General features: G+C 39.5%; 1 protein-coding gene across 1 annotated transcript in view; it reads right to left on the bottom strand.

The window, feature by feature from the left end:
* Positions 1-5,759: 5,759 nt before the first annotated feature.
* Positions 5,760-21,061, bottom strand: part of LOC128863570 (protein O-mannosyl-transferase TMTC2) — a 204,279-nt gene continuing 188,977 nt past the window's right edge. The window contains exons 8-12 of the mRNA XM_054102793.1: positions 10,005-10,090; positions 7,927-8,315; positions 7,753-7,837; positions 7,011-7,168; positions 5,760-6,883 (exon numbers count right to left, since the gene is read on the bottom strand). Of these exons, the coding sequence (XP_053958768.1) occupies positions 6,707-6,883; positions 7,011-7,168; positions 7,753-7,837; positions 7,927-8,315; positions 10,005-10,090 (895 nt within the window). The 3' untranslated portion in view covers positions 5,760-6,706. The remainder of the gene's footprint in view (positions 6,884-7,010; positions 7,169-7,752; positions 7,838-7,926; positions 8,316-10,004; positions 10,091-21,061) is intronic.

Here is a 21,061-nt window from a genome sequence, read left to right as displayed (position 1 = left end):
CTTTACGATATCATAAAAACTAATATTAGAATTACAGAGTTTGGTTAGCAAGGGGAATGCAAATGTGGCCATGTTTAGTATTAGAGGGCGCCGAATTTTTTCTTCGGCTATATTCGATTTCGGTTCAACATTGGGAAAAAAGCCGAACTTTCGCATAACATTTCTTAATTTTTATTCCTTCAGAAAAATTCAAAAGAGACTTTGAAATTTATATGATGGCGATATAATTTATAGCAATAATACTGACTAAATATTAATTTTTCATTAAATAATAAATTGTGCACTTATCTTTATAAATATTTGCTGCCTAGAAATTTTAATATTTTTGAATGATACTAGCCAAAAATTTGTTGTTGAAAAACAAAATGATTTAAAATATCTATCTGATCCTCCATGTCAGCTCGATTGCGATAGACGATGCTGCTTTCAAGTTGAAGACGCTAATAAGTTATTATTTCTCCATTACAGTATAAAATTAATCAACCTTTATTCTAAGTATTACTAGAAATAAGTAAAAATAAGTTTGTAAATATAAGAACTGGAATTAATGACATTAAATCTTACGTACTTTTTTTGCTTTTTTATTAATAAAAATACTTGATTTTTAAAAAGCCTGTGCTTGTGTGTTGCTTGGATCTTGGATAATGTTCAGTTCGGTTCAGTTCGGCTTTAAAAGTCGCTGTTCGGTAGTTCTCTAGCTACTACCGACTGTTTCATACTTTACTTAAACTATTGAAGTTTGAAAATTCCCTGCAGATTTAGTTGCCAGCTGGTGTGATAGAATATTCTAAATATACTTTTGGATTTGTTATTCTATTACCTAAATAGAAATTTTGTCACTGAGTATTTCACAGAGCTCTGCGTCCAGATTTCCTGTAAAGCACCTGAAGATATTGGTCATTGCTCAAAATTGCTTCAAAAACTTTATGACTTTGTTTTTCTTTTTATTCTATATTCTTCAATCGAGGCAGCCATTTCAGTCTTTGCAAATATTGAAAAATTAATTCCTAAATTTTCAGCATTTTGGACCAAATTTTCTTTCACCATTGTTAGGTATTGCTTGTGGTCCATATTGCCGTTAATGAAGCACAAATTTCCAGTACCAGCAGGGGACATACACCCCCAAACCATTACCGACCCACCCCCATGTTTAACTGTCGGATGTAAGTTTCTTTCCAGCAACTCTTCATTAGGTCTTCTCCACACATATGATTGTCCATTTGATATAAATATGTTAAACTTACTTTCATCTGCAAATAAAACGTGCTTCCCGAACTAGAAATCCTTACCCCCAAGACGCTTTGCGAATTCTATTCTCTCGTTGATGCAAGGTTTTTTTCGTGCAACTCTTCCATTGTAATTATTCTTTCTCATCACTATTTGTACACTTTGGGGTTGCAGTTGATATTAAGGTGTTAGGCGACGTCCTTCTGTGACTTCTTTTTTGACAACAATTTTGCGAATGCTGCATGATACATTTTTTATAACAAGGAGGTAATGAATTTGAGAATTCTGAGTTCTCTATTGAGCTACTGTATGGGCGTTTTTTTACTGCATGTGAACTATCGATCTCGATTATTATGTTTTGACAGCTGAGAATGGCAAACGGTGTTGACATTTCTGTTCAGTAAGGTGTGACAAGTCTACATGAACAGTTTAACGCCAGAACTACGCTTCCAAATTGTGGAAATTTACTTTGAAAAAAAAGGTCTGTTGGAGAAATCCGTATTTCTTTCGAAATGAGTATGAAGCTGTCGTTACGATGAGTTGCGTTTGCTTTCAAGCCATGCTGACTGAATTTTCAGCTCAACATCTAGGACATTTGATTCCAAAGAAACGGCGCAACTTGCCATAGAGTGCGCTAAACAATCGATTTATTGAAATATTCAAACCACCACTGACGCCATACTCCAGATTTATTGGAAAAAGTAGTCGAAAATTGGACTTATTAAATGAACCATGTAACTTGCCGTGGAAGGCATATACTGAATATCGTATACAAAAACAAAATCCAATGAAAGTATCTACCAGATAGTAATAACAAATTTATTCCAACACTATTTCGGTTTTGTATTATAATATTGAAAAATACCCGATTTAAAGGGTAGGTTAGGTTAGGTTGAAGCGGTTCTCCACTGTAGGACACACTCAGGCTCATGGCGTATTGTGATGCCGCGTGGGGAACAAGCCCTTATCCCTCCTAAAACTATTGTGCACTTTTCAAAAATTTTGTAAGGTCCTCTTCCTCGTCTAGACAACTTCTGCAGAAGTGATGTGTTTGCACACCCATTCTCTGGGCGTGCCTATCGATTAGGCAGTTCCCCATAATAACTGAAATCAGTGTGTTAAGACTATGCTTATCTCTTCTTGGTAGATGTTCCGTGCGTTTAGCATAGAGAGTCGGCCACAGTTGTCGGACGATTTTGCACGTGGCTTCATTACGCCATCTTTCATTCGCTACTCTTACAATTTCCTCGCGGATATTTAGTTTACATGTTTGCTAGGATATACCTTAGGCCGGGTCGATTTGTAGGGAGGCAAAAAAATCGCCCATTGCTCTGTGAAAATCATATTCTAGGGATCAAAATAAGAAACTTTGCCGAAGGAACCATACCTCTAAAACGAATTCTGATGTCCCCCACTTTGGGTCGAACGAAAGTAAAGTTATCGAATAAGATTCGTCGCTAGCGAGTATGGTTGTACCTCATAAAACTAGCATAACTTATTATTTTCAATGCTGTCAACTCACTTTCAAGATAGTTTCATTGTTGCTTCGACACTGCGAATCCTCTTTTGGTATTGCCCTTCGTGTTCACACACCTTGCAGTGTTTGGCTGTTAGTCTACAGTCAACAACAGCATTGAGAATAACGAGAACGCAAAGGGCGTTGGCAGATCACAAGCATCTCAAGTAACGAGTTGAGGCATTAAATGTTTCCATGTATGAACGCGGTCTAACTAATTCTCAATAAGTGCTTCCATTTAATTTTTGGCAGCTCTTTTCCAGCAGTAGCAGTAAAAGTTTATTTATACCACTTCCTTCACCTATTCGCCACTTGTTAACGCTTAGCGAACCGAAGAGGCTTTATATCTAAATTTTAGATTTAGGTAACATTTTAGCTTTGTTTCGATAAGAATGCAATAACAATAGGGATAAATTAACATCAGTGTACCCATTTAATAGCCAATTGCATGCAAACTTAAAAAGAACACGCTGGGAATGATGGTGTTGGCGAACATTTTTTTTAATCCATCAAAATTTATTTCAATATATATTAGCTTTAAAAATGTATTAACAAATTTGGTCTCTCTAACTGCCTCAATTATGACTTTATTTTGCGTACACGGCTCCCGATTTCCTACGTTTCTCTCGTTTTTGTCCCCTTTTTCATCGACCAATCAGCGGCCGATACGTATTGCAGGATTGCAATTGAGCCAGAGTGGGATTTACTCTGACCGTGCTGCCAGACTGTTCGTAACAGATGGGTTTGATGTGGATTTGCGTTATGCTTTTGCGATTTGACAAGTGTTTTTGCAGGTATTTGCGCTTAAACACGCCAGCGGAAGCAAGCCCAAAATGCTATTTTATCTTTTCCATTTACTGACTTTGACGACGGCGTCTTAATTTTTTGACTTCTGGTAGTCGTGGGAAGTTCATCGATGAAATGCACTACTTTACCTATATAAACTCCGAGGCGATGCATTATCATGGTGCAAAATCTACGAGTTGTTTTCCACAAATCCTTTCATTTTCGCAAATTGAAACGTCACAAAACGACCAAGCATTAGTCTCTTTTAACTATCTGACCTTCTGTTAAAAATTCGTGCTGTGCAATACCGTAATTCATAAAGACCGTGAGTATCGATTTCTTTTTAACTGCAAACGACGTGGTCGATGCTTTTTCTTCTTGGCTCATTCGGAGCTCTCCAGTTACTCGCCTGATGTCTGGATTGCGTGTCGTATTCCTGAACTCACGTCTCGTCCCCGGTAATAATGAGCTTTATTAATGTGGAGTCGGATTCAGAATTAGAAATCATGTCTTTGGCGATATCAACGCAACCCCTTTCTTGCATGAAATTCTGCTCCTTTGGGGTCAATGTGTTTAACACGGTGCAAACCCAAACCATTAACTTCAATATCCTGTATGGATTCATAAGCAATGTTCAAGACCTTTGCCAGATTTCTTATGGTTAATTTGTGGTTGTTGAGCAACTTTTCTTTCAGTTTATTGATGTTTTCATCAGTTTCCGATGTCGACGGCCTGACACTACGTTCCTCATCCGCGATCTCCTCCGAAGCGTCCATAACACTCGTAGCAGCTGTTTTCCTTAGAGTATCATTACCGAAACAGTTTCCAGTATTTCTAAGGTTTTTACACTTATGAATCTAATTTTAATGCAAAATTGAATACAAACTCCTTATAGCAAATTCAAAGACATTTTTAAAACTGTAAAAAATCAAAAAAAGACTTGCAGTGGAAGATTTACTGAAAACAGTAGATTTACTTACGAATATCAAGTATGGAATGTCGTTAACATATTGGTGATTTTGTTAGGAATGTTCATCACAAATATGGCAACCTAGACAAAAAAGATTTCAAATCAGTTGACTCAGAGCGTTACGACGATGTTCCAGGAACTTTTTGATCAAGCGTAGAATGTTTGTTTGCATAAGTTTAGATTAGCGAAGTCCTATCAACGAAAACGATCCTTCTTACATCTAGGTTAAAAGATGCCTCTTTGCTACTAAGGCTTGCAACCTAACTTCATTTATTTCTACCTCAGTGACAAACTCTTAATGCACTTAAGGGGACCCGGTGGTGTAGAAATTAAAAAATATCGATTTTTTGTTTTTTCGATATTTCGAAGATATAGTATCATATACTGTGAAATTTTCATGAAGTTTTCCGAATATTATAGCTTCTACAGCTCATTAACTAGGTAGGGAGCGGTCCGCGCGGTCCTGTACCTCAAACTTTAAACTCATTTATCTCGAAACGACTTTTTTCGGCCTGGTGTTGTCAAAAAACAAAAAACAATTCAACCGGATGGTGTGAAATTTTAATATGTTGCTCACAACATCAATGGCTATCGCTCGTACTAGAATCATTTTATTATTTCAATTATTTCGTATTTTTCTGATTAAAAAACTGAAAAAACCCGATTTTTAGAGTGCCATACTAATTAATAACTGTTTTTTTGGTTATTCTGTTTCAGATAAATAGAAGAGACAAAATGGACAACACCGTCCAGGTCCAATTTTTCGGGAGGGTCAACTTCAGCGCCATTTTTAAAATTAATAAAATCAAATTTTCATTTTTGGGTGTAAGAGAACTTAAATAATAAGCCTAAAAATTTAAATGTCGTTTTCCATTGTTTTATGGTAAAAAAAACCTAAAAATATCCTAAATTTTTTAGCCCTAGACCACCGGGACCCCTTAAGTGTCACAACTTGTGCAATAAATGTGAACCTACAACTTGCGAATCAATCTTATTGAATTTGCTTTTAAAATTATATCCGCTAAGCAATCCTTGTGCAATAGTATAACATACATCCAGTCGCTAACAAGGTTTTATCGGTGTCATATGGGAATCGAACCAAGAACCAACCGAATATTAGTCAAGCACCAGCGTCTACGGTGGTATCCAGCACTTTCGAAATTCAAAATGTGTCCCATAGTCATGGTACAAAGCTAATACTTACTGTGTTGACAGCCCTCCAAGAGCCCATGATGTGACATTCCAGTTTTATTTTGGTATATGTATTTATTGTTAATTTATGTATCTCAATTTTCTTCATTTATCTTAATAAATGACGCCTGTGCTTGAATATTTATTACATTTCATAGTTATTATCATTTACACTCACACCCACAGCGTTTTTATTACAATTACAATTCGTTAACCTGGAGCAGCTTACTCCTTTCCTTATTTTTATATATGTATAAGTGTATACTATAATTACATAACTAATACACGGTTAGTCGTCTTTCAAAGCCACAAAGCTAACCATTTTATTTTCCCTTTCCCAATCCGCTTGCTTTTCGTAATGATTACCCTTTCCCATATTTATCATATTTACAGTTCAATTTATACATTTTATGCTTCGAAATCTTAGATTTTCACACTTAATGATTTTTAAGCCAATTTGATATTTTTTATATCTGCTGCCTTTAACGAATACTAAATATGATTTTCGATATAATTTTCTTCAATTTTTATTTACTGTGGTCTCAATTTGAGGGATTACACAATGTAGTGAAACAAATAACACAAAACCAACATATGTACAGACTTTCTTATATTGGTTTTAAATTATCTCAGATTTTAAATAATTTGTTTAACATGGTATATATTTTTTGTTAGCTTTTATTTACAAGCGGCTAAATTACATAAGTATGCATGTAAATATGTATTTTCTTATTTTTGTATTCTTCCACTCTTTTTTGCAGCTGTAAACTTTGTTCAATAAGTTCCTGTTTTGTTTGGTACTGGTTATTGATACACTGTTGCATTTTTAAGTCCTTTTCCGTTATTATATTAATTTAGTATTTATTTTTACAAAAATATTCTTCTCTTTTATCCAAAACTGTTCAAAATTACTTTTTTCTGCAGTAATTTTTTTCATATTTGGTTTCTATTGATCGAAAAATTCCCAATGAAATCGCTTTACTCTTTTGTCATCTGAAGGATGCGTGCTAATGCACTCATTTGGGTTCCATGACGCCCAGTTTGGCAAGGTTTCCTAGCGTTGTGGGATCCCCCGGCTGCAATCTTAAGGCTTCTTGGTAACTGCTGGCCGCATGGCTTGTGCGCCCCAACAAGTGCAGAATCGCGCCCAAGTTGGTGTGGGCATGAGCGTCGTTAGGTCTCATCGCCACTGCCTAAAGCCACACAAATAAAATAAAGAGAATATACATATTTTATCATTTAAAGAGAGGAGCTACAATTAAGTATTTTCCAGTTTGTTTGATATTGGTTTGCAAGCAAGGGCTTTCGTTTTCGTCTTACCTTGCGGTACCAGCTTTCTGCTTCCAATTTGCGCTCAGAAAGGCGTAAGGCCGTAGCGGCCGCTACCACTAACGCATAGTCGTCGGGCGCAAGCTCGGCAGCACGTACGCGGTAATGAAGCGCCTCTTCACTGCGTGACTGCGAGGTGAGGAATTCCGCTGCATTAGCAAAATAATTTATCAAAATATGGTAAGTAACCAGTGGGTGTCAATTGTGAAAGAAGGCGCGACAATAACAGACGAAAAAATAGTTTAATATATACATATTTGCATATTAGCTTTATTTTTTACGCGCATGTCTCTGCGCTTGGAACAAAAAAAAAAAAACGGACCACGAAAATTGTCTATAATTGGCATCTCTGTTCAACAAATATCAAATGAATAATTATTGCAGTAAATAACGAATTGAAAAATGCAAGCAGTAAGAATGTTTCCTCTGTTCGATTTCGAATAGTATTTACGACATTTCGATTAGTATTTACGGTTGATAAAGCAGATTGCAAGAAGCGGATAAAAACTACATAACAAAACTAGGAAGCACCGATTTTACCCGCAAATACTTCGTAAGTGCATACAAAACTTTGCGCTTATTGCTTCACACGAATTTTAAGCGCAGACGCATACGCGCATGAAAAAAACACAGCTACTGTCTGCTGGTTTTAATAAAAAAATAATACATACATAATGGGCATATAAATCATACTTATACTATAAGTAAAAAACGCAAAACTTTTAATACTAACCGTAATAGTGATGCGCACTAGACTGCTGTGGCGCCAACTGCAAAGCGCGCTTAAACCACACCTCCGCCTCCGCTGCTCGGCTAGTCTGTTAGTGTAACAAAAAATATCCAACCAAATAGGAATAGATAATCAGCATCAGTTTATCAAGACCATTCAGTACGCTTTCAGACTTACATTTCGCGCCAGTGTGATGCCGTATGATAGATGCGCTGCCACCTGATTCGGCTGTAACTGTAGCGCGGCATAATGATACCGCTCCGCTTCGTTCCATTGCTGCAGGCGACCAAAAACGTCGCCTATACGATTATACAGAACGTCACGTTGGTAATACGTCGATGGAAGCGCATGCAGCGCTTCGCGGTACACGGCTAGGGCGCGTTGTAACTTGCCTTGCTCGGCATAGAGAGCGCCGAGTTGCAGGTACGCAGATATTCGAGCGTTGTCGTGAGCGGTTCGATCACGTACACCGGCACCATTCAGTTGAGTGCCCTCCTTGAGAATTTGTGCCGCCTCTCGACATTTTCCCAGAGCAATCAGTGATGCTCCCAAATTTAAGAAAGCCACTGTGGTTTAGAGTTGTAGAAAAGATGTTGTGAAAGTATCTGAATGATTATTAATCAAATTTATCTGAATAATAATAGGCGTATTTTATTTGACCAACATAACATGGCCAAATAAAGCGAACTGTGGCGTAACATCGAAAAGAAGAAGCTAATTGTCTAACATCTAGTCTAGTTTTAATTTGGACTCTCCGAATCGCACGCTTGGATTATACTGTTTGAAAGTGTTTTACATTTCGCATATAAACTACGCGTAAATAAATGTGGAGAAAAGAGGAGTGAAAGAGGAAAGCATCTGGAATCACAAACAAACACGCACATCCACGAAAGGCCTCAGACTGATTCTGCATTATTGGTAGACATGCCTAAGGAAGGTTTATAGAAAATTCTCATTTGACGGCAGACATAACTGGAATGAAATATATTAATAACGATAGTTTGACAGTTGAGAATGGCAAACTGTGTTATCATATCTGTTTAGTAAGGTTTGGCAAGTCATCAAAAATCGTTTAACCCCAGAAAAAAGTTTTTGAATTGTGAAAATTTACTTAAAAACAAATCTGTTTGTGAAGTTCATAGAACGAAAAGTTCAAGAAGACGTCGAAATGTCGGTACGTCATTCTCAACTTGTCAGCCTTTGCCCTTCGACCGAAAAATTTTCGTAAGGATCTTGGCTTACGTACTTATAAAATACAGCTCGCGCAAGAATTGAAGCCAAATGACTATCGTTAGCATCGCATTTTTGTTGATTGGGCTCATTTAGATTTATTATTCAGATTTATTGGAAAAAGTAGTCAAAAATTCGACTGATCGATTGGACCACATGCAAAACATATATGCCATGAAATTATCTGCTAATCTGCTAAATCTGCTAATTTATAATAAGAAAACATTTACTCCAAACACAAACAAAAACACCCTTTATAATATATATAAATAGCGCTTGCACCCTTTGCTTCGGTGTTTGGCCGAGCTTCTTCTCTTATTTGGAGCTGAGCACCGACCGTACGGCAGATGGTTTTCTGCGGCAGAAATTCTTTTGAAGGACCGCCATTGTCTGCTGGAGAGCGACTGCTTTTAGAAAAATTCTATAATTTTGGTGTTTCATGCCCACAGCGGGCTTCGAGCCCGAGTGCTACCAAATATTAGTCACACATCAACACATTCGGCAGGCGGCCGCTGTGCCTAATAGGGGTGTTTTGTTTGACCATCACAAATTGATCAAATGAAACGAGTTTACATTATTTCCTCCCTCGGCTTAAATTTCAATCTTGTTGGCAATACTGCTTCAAATCATTAAAAACCGGATGATAATGAATAAGGGAATACTTTCAGCAAAATTAAGCATACTACTTGCCACATCTCTTGTTAAATTTCCAATATTGCCCGTTCAGTCTTTCTTTTTGTTTGTTTTCTTTCTGCTGTCAAAATAGTGAAATATTGGCTTATTGGGAACATTGGTTCTTTGGATTTTTTTTATTTTTGGAAAATTACAAAATTTGGATACAAAACACTTTGAACTGGCAAGGCTTCCTAATAGCTTGGGATGGTAATCAAATAAAATACTCCTTTTAAAGAAATTGAGCAATTGATGTTTTAAAGTTTATATTATATGCTTAATATACTAAGTCTTGAATATGGTAAGTGCATATTAATGTAAATAAATATCTCAAAAAAATTATGGAACGTTACCTGCTAAATTTGGCCGAAATTGTATCGCCTTCCGAAAGCACTCAACTGCGGCCTTATAGTTTTGTTGATTTTGATGTAAAATTCCTCTGGAAAAAGTGAGTATATTTTTTTTTTTGGTAGCAATTCATAACGGAAATATATTTAGCTATTTTGTGTCATATTACAATATTGTGTATCACTAACAAAAAATCTTTGCATCCACTGTGAATGTACGTAAAAAATTGCATCGTTCATTTGTCTAAGATAAATTAGCAATTTTTTAAATCTTTCTACTAGATAAACAGACCTGCGGTACAGGAGAATTTGAAAAAACTTGTAAACTTAAGGAAAGTTTACGTTCTTAGTGAAGGGGGTATTTAACACCAGCGTCAAGTCTAGCAATTCCTTCATTCATATTAGCTTTAAACCATTTACCTTTATAGCTTAACATATAATATTTGGTTTATTAGCACACTGGATTGAAAATTGGAACCTTATAGTTAATCAATGCCCTGAAGTAACTTTTTCTTTCGTTTTGATTGGCGCGATAATGGCTTACACAATTTTGGCCGAGTTTAACAAAGCATGCTAACTGACGCCAGTTGGATACATCAAGTGAAGCCAAGTCCTTCTCCATTTGATCTTTCCAACGCAAACAAGGCCTTCCTCTTCCTCTTTCAGAGTCGGAGTGTTTTTATCCATTCGGAGGACATGACCCAGCCAACGTAGCCACTTGATCTGTATGCACAAGCAATGGAGCAACATTTTTCGTTCCCTACGTACCGCCGCCGAAGAAGAAATCGGATTCCGGCGAGCCGAAAAAACATTTGGTACGACGAGGAATGCCATGCTGCCGCAGAAAGGAAGGATGCCGCCTATAGAGCCACGCTGCGATCGGTCGCAACGCGAGCCATGTGGAATCGCTACAGAGAGCTAAGAAAGAAAGAGAGACGTGTTATCCGAAAGAAGAAATGAGAGGCCGAAATACGTGAGTGCGAGGAGCTTGAGATGCTGGCCTACAGGAACAACGCCCGAAAATTCTACCAGAAAGTTCGGCCGCTTACAGAAGGTTTTAAGACCGGGGCGTTTTCCTGTAAGAACAAAGAGGGCGAACTGGTGACTGACATCCAGAGCAATCTCACATTATGGAGGGAACACTTCTGGGACCTGTTACACAGTGATAGCTGCGCATGTCACAGAGAATGTGAAGATCCCGATACCCCAATCGTCGATGATGGAATTGACGTTCCGCTACCCGACCATGACGAGGTGAGAATAGCGATAACGCGGCTAAAGAACAACAAAGCCGCAGGCGCCGACGGACTGCCGGCTGAGCTATTCAAACATGGCGGCGAGGAGCTGGTAAGGTGCATGCATCAGCTTCTATGCAAAATATGGTCGGTTGAAAGCATGCCTGCCGATTAGAATTTAAGTGTGCTCTGCTCAATCCATAAGAAGGGATGCGAATTACCGCGGGATTAGTATTCTAAATATCGTCTATAAGGTTCTAGCGAGCGTATTGTGTGAAAGATCTGGATAGATCTGGAGTCTACCATCGACCAAATATTTAAAATACGCCAAATCTTGGAAAAGACCCACGAAATGAGAATCGACACACAACATCTTTTCGTCGACTTGAAAGCTGCATTCGACAGTACGGAAGGAGGTGCTTGTATGCCGCGATGTCTGAATTTGGTATCCCCGCAAAACTAATACGGTTAGGCAAGATGACGTTGCTCAACACCAGCAGCGCCGTCAGAATTGGGAAGGACCTCTCCGAGCCGTTTGATACCAAACGAGGTTTCAGACAGGGTTACTCGCTGTTGTGTGACTGACTGACTACGTTGGCTGGGTCATGTCGTCCGAATGGATACAAACACTCCGGTTCTGAAAGTATTCGCTGTGGTACCAGCTGGTGGTAGCAGAGAAAGAGGAAGGCCTTGGCTAAATTCGGATTTGTTAAGCATCCAGATAAGGATATTTGGGGCTTCTTCTCTGAAAAAGGATTTGGCTATTCATTTGTGTTTGAATGCAGTTTTGATGAATAAAATCAGCCGTCAGCTTTGAAGATGTTTGCAAGAACTAGCCATCCTTGGAATTTACATGAACCCAACAATCCCAAGCATTGAAGCTGAAGGTGTGTAGAGTGGATTGAAATGTTGGAGTGGCCATCATAGTCCTCTGATGCCAACCCTGTTGAAAATGTTTGGACAATAGTTATGCAAAAAGCCAGACTAAAACAAAGATGGACAGATATGGAGCTTTGACTTATTACAACAATTCCGCATAAGTGTTGCATTTCATATCATTTCTGTAACTAGTTTTAGAACCAATTTAGTCTTTGTTGCTGATCGGGTGGGTGCAAGGAGGATTATATAAATTAAATGTTTTATAAACTTTCTATTAAGCTTTGTTAGTTAAAGGAATATTTGTTTTAGGAATCAGTAACTTTCCTAAGGAGGCAACGTTAGCTTGGAAACGAAAGTTGGTTGATTAAGTCCATAAAAACTCTATAGAACAAAATTAGAAACGTTAAGCAACCAACATTCAGCTGTTGCTCAAATTGGTGGATTCAAGTATCAATTCTTTGAAATTCGAAACATTCAAGAAACATACCAACCAATGACCTAGCCCTGATTTACTATGAAAAAATATGTCCGGGTATGTACATTCATGTTTATGCGTGCACATAAATACTGCCGAAAACTTTTGAAGAGTGGCCACAACGCAATGCGGCAAAAATGAAAAGAGTAAATAGAAGAAAACAGATTTTGAAAAGTTGTGTGTGGTAGAGTTAAGCTCGGTAAGAGCAATGATGATTGCTGCTGATTTCGCTAAACAGACTGAGTTGCAAGGATGTTTTAATCACTAAGTCACTGCTGCAAGTCTATAAGCACAGCGCGCAAAAGTGCCAAATGCCGCTGTGTTGGCAAAAATAAGTAGATGTACATTTCAGTGTGCATGCCGGTTTCGGTGTAGGAAAAGTTGGCGGCTGTGAAAACCTGGCTGTTTACTTTGTTAACCAGCACCTTTTGAAACTACTTTTACATAAGTGACTTTTAAGAACAATTGAGAATGGAAAAAATTCGCAAATTAACATAAACATCACATCAATCTATAAATAAACGGGAGGACGATGTGCACTGAAGTGCGAAGCGGATTGAGCCAACCGGAGGCTGCCTTGATGCAGAACATGCAATGGTGCAGCAGTGAATCAGTGAATTTTTGTTGCAACATTGGTAAAGTGGAATCGTGTTGCAGGCAGCTTTGACTCTACTTTTTCTTGAATTCTTTACGTTGGATTTTCTCAAATTACTTGAACTGAAGAAACAGCAATATATTAACGAAAACAAAAAGAAAAAAAAACAGCAACTATGTATGTTGTTACAATTTTATTGCGAGCAAAGAAGTTGAATGCTACAATTTCCCAGCTTCATGGCTCCTCATTTGATGTGCGAGTTTAAATCTTGCTTAAAACTTTTTCGTTTCACTTACAACTTCCCTTTCTATTGCAAGACTTGTTGGTATTGTTGTTGTTGTTATCTTACCATTACATTTCGTTAGTAGGAGGTGTTACTTGCGACATCTCTATGGTTTTGTCTATTTGCCGAGTTGTCTGTTTGAGAAGTGTATATGTAGTAGTGTACAATAGTTCGCAAAACAAACGCAAGAGTTTACCAAGTTCTACTCAATGCGTTTGGTTCATTTTTTAAGCGTTTACTTTCGCCTTTTGCTTTTTTTCTGGTTTCACCATCCAGCAAAAAGACGAAATATTGTCGGGGGTGGGTGAAAGAACGCAGAAGTGGTAAAGTTGCAGAAAAATCCATTGAAAAGAAATCAAATTATTCAGTTCAGTGATTATCGGTTTTGTTGTTTGCTCGAACGTGAACGGAATCCAAACAGCAACAATAGCAACAGCTTCTACGGCAGCAACAATAGAATAAGAACAAAAATAAACACCACAGCATCAGCAAAACATTGGATAGTCAGAAATCAAAAAGCGCCCGTGACAAGTTCAATGGACCGAGAAGAAGAGCGGTAAGGGAAAAATCAGACTGGGAAGGATTTTAGATTACTGCCTTCGGCCGACAAACGAAGGGAGAGTAACGAATGCATCATGTGTGCTCTAAATGAAATATAGAAGGTGTGCCACTTGTGAAATTTTATAAAGTTTCATGTGATGGTGCAGGCAAAAGGGGGAAGTGAAATCATGTGCAAAAGTGATATTTGTTTTTTCGAATGTACAAAACGGTTGCATAGACGCTGCTAACAATGGGGAGCAGTCAGAGAGCTGGGTGGCGGTAGGCATAAATACGAAAATAATGTGTTAAAGTCTTCTTTTACAGACATCTACAACAACTAAGTTAAGAAAAGCGAAGAGTGTACAATTAAATATACTCGAATATTTTGAGAGTGAAATCCAAAGTACTCCTCATCATGTTTGTTTCCAAGCCGTGGGAATGAGGTTTACATAAGTGACGGCCTAAACATCCTCTTTGTGGTTTGCTTAAACTACAATAAGCTAAGAGGGGAGCTGAACATATTATGTGGGACTGATGGTCTCCCATTAACTGTGAGAAGATTACTGCACCGGCAGATAGCACTGCCATATTCGATAAAAGGCAGCTTAGAACCAAGCAACTGTGGCGAGAAACCTGTGACTGAGCAGTTTCTCAGGGGGACTGTTTCCATGCGGGATGCGGGAGCAGTTTATATGTTTCTTAGATTCTATGTTTCTTTTGATTTGGGGAGCCCTGCCACGGGATCTCGTCTGGGCATGGTATGCCAGAAGTTCCAGACTTGATCAGGTTGTCCAGCACTTAACTCTTACATTCGATAGGAAAGTAATCAAGGTCGAAGAGCTAGTATAAAGGATTAGGATGGTATGGTCTGTTCTAGATGAAGAAGCCCTCGCCCTTATCATAAACTTAACATTTACAGGTTCCAGGTCTTGACCCTCCACCTTCTTTCTCGGCGAACTGATCGCCACTACGGAGGCAACTGAAAGTCTTGTAAACTGTGAGATGGCTTCCAACTCTGATGTGGATGTGGATCTCTTTGAGTGAATTGCCTTTGCAGAGGATGGACATGACGCTACATATGTGAGTGACGTTCCGTTCCTGTCAGACTAAGAGGATATTAACTACTCAGTTCCCTGGAACCCTATAAAGAGAAAATTCCTATGGTGGAAACCTGAGAAAGTGGTTGCATGTCGCTTGAAAGCTTTCAAGGTTTTGTGGTCATCGCCTGTAAGGTTGATATTGGAATACGCTATTTTTATCTGGAAACCTTTTCATGTTATTGATATTAATAAACTATAGCCTGTTTAGAGAATTTTAGCACATTGTGATTTTCACTAGCTAAAGTTCACAGACTCCATTCCCATGTCTGTTTCTATTTTCGAAGAATGGATTAAATGTGCCCGCACGTAACATTCGATGTTATGTGGCTAAGACTGCCTATCGCATGAATATTCTCTCAGCAACAACAGATTTAAAAATTGTAAACATTTATTTCTATGAATGGATGAGGATACCGATATTAATAATATACGCCATATATTAATATGCGTCAATTCTGTTGGCGATACATTAAAAACATAGCAACAAATATTTAATGTACGGGGGGATTAACCAACGTTCGGTAAGTCGACCAAAAAGTTTTAAAATGGCATTTGTTTTACTATAGTCCTACGATGTCGCATTTAAAATTTCAGAAAAATCTGTTTGAACGGAGAAGAGAAAGTTCCGCTACCGACTCACTCAAAAATTACACAATTAATTACTCAATACTTTAGGGCTTTCAACGTCAACTCAAGCTCGTGGAAATGTTCAGTGAGCCCCAAACTGCATATAAAACGTACACTTCATCTTTTGAGAACGTGCCCCGAGAAGGACGGTCAAAAACGTGGACTGACAAGACATATGTGGCCCTGATGAAGCAAAAAATGTACAGAGATCCACGAATGATGCGGGAAATGGTACTTATTGAATTGGGCTTGAATGCTATGGCAGTATCGCGAATAAGCAATAATGGTTTGCAATACGAAAAGAAATCTTATCGATAGGATAGAAGCTGGAGTAAATTTTGCTCGATATTTTTTTAGAAAATTTCAAAACGGAGATTCTAGTATCTTTGATATTCTTGTAACAGGAGTTCATAGTATGGATCCCGAAAGGGACAACTCTACCTATGAAAATCAGGTAGTAAAAGTCAGCAACAAAAGTGATGATCTCGGTTTACTTCACCACAGCAAAAATTATTACTGATATTTCGTTAGATTCAGAGATCTCAGACAGTAACTGCAAAATGGTATACTGAAAACTGCTAACCAAAAGTGTCCAAAAATTTACTTCGAAATAGGAAAAACGAGCAACTGCGCCACTACTTCATATACCACGATAATGCGCCAGCACACACTCCGGATCTAGCGCCGTGTGATTTCTGGTTATTTTCAAAAATAAAAAGAGAAAAAGTCTTTGCTAGCGATGAAGATATAAGAAATGCGGTTAATGCGGAGCTAAGAAGCTGTAAAAATACGGCCTTTTTTCAACAGAAGATTTACAGATTAAAAAAAGTATTGAATTTAATGGTGATTATGTGAAGAATAAAAAAATAATGAAGATTAAAAATAAATGTATCCTTTTTTCAATTCAATTTAACGAACTTTTGTTAGTCCGCAGTTGTTGTGCATGGATGTGGTAGAGGAGAAAAAATATTGGAAGCATTAGAATCGCATTGATATGCAATCAAATTAAGTTTAATATGCACAGACGGCGAAGAGCTATTTTGGAACTAGCTAAAGGGTAAAAAAGGGTTGTTTATGAAATAAAAATATAAATGTGCCGATATTCCATTACATTATTCATCAGCAAGCAACTTTTGTGAAAGACTTGTGAATAATGCAATGAACATCGCAGTAAAAACCATCAATAAAATAAAGAGTGCCCGCAATGCTCGCAGCCACAGGAAGTGTAAATCTCTTCTTGACGAACTTGTCAATGACTATGACGTATGTTGGCTTAGCAAAGGCAAATGTCTGCAAAGATTGCGTAATTTACGAAAAGTAATGCTTTCTGGAGGATGGTTCCATGTGTAGAAGTCCACGCAAGTGGGGAAAGTTACTGATCGCCATTCACTTGGGAGTGGCCAGGACGATTCTTCTACATATGGTTCAAGCAGCTCACAACGGCCGGGATTAGCCCACGTATCCTCTGGGTAGCTTCCGAACACCCGTTCGGGAGTGAGCTAACGTGAGAAGGCGAAACATTCCAGGATAGCTGGTTGTGCGTTGGGTTTGGGACCCGCCACTTAAAAATCGCCCCCAATGAAAACTTTAAAAAAGCCTCGGATGAGACCTCCCTATACTGATGACGACCCCTGCAAACGAACTAAGGACTATGATTTGAGGGCATGCACCTGGAATGTCCGGTCCCTTAATGGGGAGGGTGCCTCTGCCCGGCTGGTTGATGCCCTCGTGAGAGCAAAGGCTGACATCACTGCCATCCAAGAGATGCGATGGACGGGGCAAGGAAAGAAAACCATAGGACCTTGCGACGTCTACTACAGCTGCCATGTAAAGGAGCGCAAATTCGGTGTCGGATTTGTTGTGGGAGAGAGACTTCGTCGCCAAGTACTGTCGTTCACTCCGGTGGACGAGCGTCTCGCAACAATCCGCATCAAAGCCCGTTTTTTTAACATATCGCTAATTTGCGCCCACGCCCCGACGGAAGAGAAGGACGATGCGACCAAAGATTCTTTCTATGAGCGCCTGGAACGTTCCTATGAGCGCTGCCCCCGCCACGACATAAAAATCGTGCTTGGCGACTTCAACGCCAGGGTGGGCAAGGAGGGAATTTTTGGTCCCACAGTCGGAAAATTCAGCCTACACAACGAAACATCCGGTAACGGACAGAGGCTGATCGACTTCGCCGGGGCCCGAAACATGGTAGTCTGCAGCACCAGATTCCAGCATAAAAAGATACACCAAGCTACCTGGCTGTCCCCTGATCGAAAAACGCGAAACCAGATCGATCATGTTGTGATAGATGGAAGACACGCTTCTAGTGTATTAGATGTACGTACGATCCGAGGACCCAACATTGACTCGGATCACTACCTTGTTGCAGCCAAACTGCGCACGCGCCTCTGTGCAGCAAAAAACGTGCATCTACCTAAGCAAAGAATGTTCGACCTCGAAAAGCTGCAATCACAACAGACAGCCAGAATATTCGCCACTCGACTCTCACTCCTGCTCTCAGAGAGTACTGCCCAACAAACCGGCATCCACGAACAATGGAGCAACATTTCTCGTTCTCTACGTACCGCCGCCGAAGAAGAAATCGGATTCCGGCGAGCCCGAAAAAACAATTGGTACGACGAGGAATGTCATGCTGCCGCAGAAAGAAAGGATGCCGCCTATAGAGCCACGCTGCGATCGGGCGCAACGCGAGCAATGTGGGATCGCTACAGAGAGCTGAAAAAGGAAGAGAGACGTATTATCCGACAGAAGAAACGAGAGGCCGAAATACGTGAGTGCGAAGAGCTTGAGATGCTGGCCAACAGGAACAACGCCCGAAAATTCTACCAGAAAGTTCGGCGGCTTACAGAAGGTTTTAAGACCGGGGCGTTTTCCTGTAAGAACAAAGACGGCGAACTGGTGACCGACGTACAGAGCAATCTTAAATTATGGAGGGAACACTTCTCGAACCTATTAAACAGTGACAGCTGCGCATGTCACCGAGAAAGTGAAGATCCCGATACCCCAATCGTTGACGACGGAATTGTCGTTCCGCTACCCGATCATGACGAGGTGAGAATAGCGATAACGCGGCTAAAGAACAACAAAGCCGCAGGCGCCGACGGACTGCCAGCTGAGCTATTCAAACATAGCGGCGAGGAGCTGGTAAAGTGCATGCTTCAGCTCCTATGCAAAATATGGTCGGATGAAAGCATGCCTGCCGATTGGAATTTAAGTGTGCTCTGCCCAATCCATAAGAAGGGCGATCCTGCAATTTGTGCCAATTACCGCGGGATTAGTCTTCTAAATATCGCCTATAAGGTTCTAGCGAGCGTATTGTGTGAAAGGCTGAAGCCCACCGTCAACCAACTGATTGGACCTTATCAGTGTGGCTTCAGACCTGGAAAGTCTACCATCGACCAAATATTCTCAATACGCCAAATCTTGGAAAAGACCTATGAAAGGAGAATCGACACACACCATCTTTTCGTCGACTTCAAAGCTGCATTCGACAGTACGGAAAGGAGTTACCTGTATGCCGCGATGTCTGAATTTGGTATCCCCGCAAAACTAATACGGCTATGTAAGATGACGTTGCTCAACACCAACAGCGCCGTCAGAATTGGAAAGGACCTCTCCGAGCCGTTTGATACCAAACGAGGTTTCAGACAGGGTGACTCCCTGTCGTGTGACTTCTTTAACCTGATGTTGGAGAGCATCGTGCGAGCCGCAGAACTTAATCGCTCAGGCACAATTTTTTATAAGAGCGTACAATTGCTGGCGTATGCCGATGATATTGACATCATCGGCCTTAACAACCGCGCTGTTAGTTCTGCCTTCTCAAAACTGGATAAAGAGGCAAAGCGAATGGGTCTGGTGGTGAACGAGGACAAAACGAAGTACCTCCTGTCTTCAAACAAACAGTCGGCGCACTCGCGTATCGGCACCCACGTCACTGTTGACAGTTATAATTTTGAGGTTGTAAAAGACTTCGTCTATTTAGGAACCAGCATTAACACCGATAACAATGTCAGCCTTGAAATCCAACGTAGAATCTCTCTTGCCAACAAGTGCTACTTTGGACTAAGTAGGCAATTGAGTAGTAAAGTCCTCTCTCGACGAACAAAACTAACACTCTACAAGACTCTCATCATGCCCGTCCTAACGTATGGCGCAGAAGCTTGGACGATGACAACATCCGATGAAGCGACGCTTGGAGTGTTCGAGAGAAAGATTCTGCGTAAGATTTTTGGACCTTTGCACGTTGGCAACAGCGAATATCGCAGACGATGGAACGCTGAGCTGTATGAGCTTTACGACGACATAGACATAGCGCAGCGAATAAAGATCCAGCGGCTACGTTGGCTGGGTCATGTCGTCCGAATGGATACAAACGCTCCGGCTTTGAAAGTATTCGATGCGGTACCAGCTGGTGGTAGCAGAGGAAGAGGGCGGCCTCCTCTGCGTTGGAAAGATCAGGTGGAGAAGGACTTGGCTTCACTTGGTGTGTCCAACTGGCGCCGGTTAGCACGAGAAAGAAACGACTGGCGCGCTTTGTTAAACTCGGCCAAAATCGCGTAAGCGGTTATCGCGCCAATTAAGAAGAAGAAGAATGCTTTCTAAAAAGTTCCTTTGAACAAATATGAGTCGAGCGTCGAAAAGTTTATTTTATCTCTTACAGACAAAAATTTTAAATATTACACAATTAATTAAACTCACTGTTTTAAAGAAAAAATGAAAAAAATGAACGAAGTTAAAAATTAATACTAACCAAACATAGGACAAATATGTGATAAGCATAAAGAATTTAATAAAATAGAAGTATACTTAAGACCAATAGAAACACTTTAACAAAATTTTAGTTTACATTTTAAGGATTTCGTTGTTATAAAAAGAATTATAGATAATGAACTTCAGGAAGAATAAAATGAAATGAATGAATATTTCCTAATGAGAGCAGATTTTCCAAATTCTTCAAGAACAGGTGAACACTTTTGGAAGCAAATAAGTGATGACAAGTATCCTTAGCTTCAAAAATTAAATATATAAATTAATTTCAGTATTCAGGCTGACTTATGATTGTAAAATTACCATTATGTAAGCTTTTACACGTACCACTACATTCAGAAAAATTGCATTGACCTTGGGCATAGTTGGCCCAGATTAGCATGAGTGGTACAGCACTGGTGTCACGGCTACATATCCTGTGTGAACTGTGAGTAATTGGACGCACAAAGCATACAAATTGGCAGGAAGAAGTCTGACATTGACTTTATATTTTTCTCATTCTGACATTTCTCATTTTATTTTTATTTTTGTGGTGGAATTTTATGCTCCT

This window comes from Anastrepha ludens, chromosome 5 (genome assembly GCF_028408465.1).
Source record: "Anastrepha ludens isolate Willacy chromosome 5, idAnaLude1.1, whole genome shotgun sequence".
Classification (NCBI taxonomy): Eukaryota; Metazoa; Arthropoda; class Insecta; order Diptera; family Tephritidae; genus Anastrepha; species Anastrepha ludens.
The sequence above is the reverse complement of the archived record's forward strand: the minus strand, read 5'-3'. Positions and strand labels throughout refer to the sequence as shown.